This window comes from Temnothorax curvispinosus, unplaced genomic scaffold (genome assembly GCF_003070985.1).
Source record: "Temnothorax curvispinosus isolate PA1 unplaced genomic scaffold, ASM307098v1 QBEX01010099.1, whole genome shotgun sequence".
NCBI classification, from domain to species: Eukaryota; Metazoa; Arthropoda; class Insecta; order Hymenoptera; family Formicidae; genus Temnothorax; species Temnothorax curvispinosus.
This window is the reverse complement of record NW_020219879.1, coordinates 1-1127: the sequence shown is the minus strand read 5'-3', so window position 1 is coordinate 1127 and position 1127 is coordinate 1. Positions and strand designations below refer to the sequence as shown.

Here is a 1127-nt window from a genome sequence, read left to right as displayed (position 1 = left end):
ATCTATTCAATAGAATATCGTGTTTGTGCGAAAATAAACAGTGTGTGTATCACGGTGAACGTATATATACATTTAATGCCTTTGAGATTGTAAACATGGTTATGTACCCACGATAAAGAAATAGCGCCAGAACGATATAATTTTTGTATATTTTTCATCTCGCTCTGCAAAATTGTCGAGTCGAAAGAGATAACTATCAGAATAAATAGACAACTATCACGAGAACTAGATTGTAACCGAGCAAAATGTCAGGGCCAATGGTGCTGTGTCAGCTATGGATGGGCGGTGTGAGTAAAGTGTCTGAACACGTTGATGGACAACAATTATTTCTCCACACACGACTGCTCCAATATAAGTGCCATTACTGATGAATTTTTTGATTCCAGTTGGAGCCATATATGACAGAGAGCTTCATTATGAATGCGTTTCACAAAATGAGCGAACAGCCGCAGACGGTAAAAGTTATGCGGAATCGGTATACCGGCGAGCCCGCAGGATATTGTTTTGTACATTTTCCAACTGACGAAATGGCGCTCGATGCCATGCACAAGTTGAATGGCAAGGTGATACCTGGCTCAAATCCTGTGAGTATAGCACAGCTTTGTAAACGCATGTCTGTGAAACTCCTTGCTCAACTTTTACCGTAGAGAAACAAGCTTCAAAAATTGTTCTGCCCTTTAATGGATAAAAATACCATGATTTTCAATTAATTGAGGTTAAATTCATGTTTCAATCTGCACTTTCTAACGATAGAACATTTTTCCAATAAAAATTCCTTAGTATGATATATGTGATGTGATAACTGGAAATTAAATCTGAATATTGCTCTAACAATAAGCTAATCAATGTCATATTGCTTGATATATTTTACAGCCAGTAAGATTCCGGTTAAATCATGCCAGTACTACAGGAAAACCTGCCGCCGAACGAGAATTCAGTATTTGGGTAGGCGATCTGTCCACAGACGTAGACGATTACTCCTTATACAGGGCGTTTGCCGCAAAATATAACTCTATAAGGACGGCTAAGGTTATATTAGACAGTTCTGGATTTAGCAAGGGCTATGGCTTTGTCAGATTCGCAAACGAGGAGGAGCAAAAAAATAGTCTGATCACTATGAACGGTTA

The 1127-nt window shown here is 38.6% G+C and overlaps 1 protein-coding gene across 1 annotated transcript; it reads left to right on the top strand.

Moving 5' to 3' along the window:
• Window positions 1-6: 6 nt before the first annotated feature.
• LOC112459725 (tRNA selenocysteine 1-associated protein 1-like) lies at window positions 7-1122 on the top strand (the record flags this gene model as incomplete). The annotated part of the gene is made up of 3 exons (XM_025023991.1): window positions 7-287; window positions 387-584; window positions 874-1122. Coding segments are annotated over exons 1-3 (489 nt in total), but the record flags the coding sequence as incomplete, so codon positions are not given.
• Window positions 1123-1127: the final 5 nt, after the last annotated feature.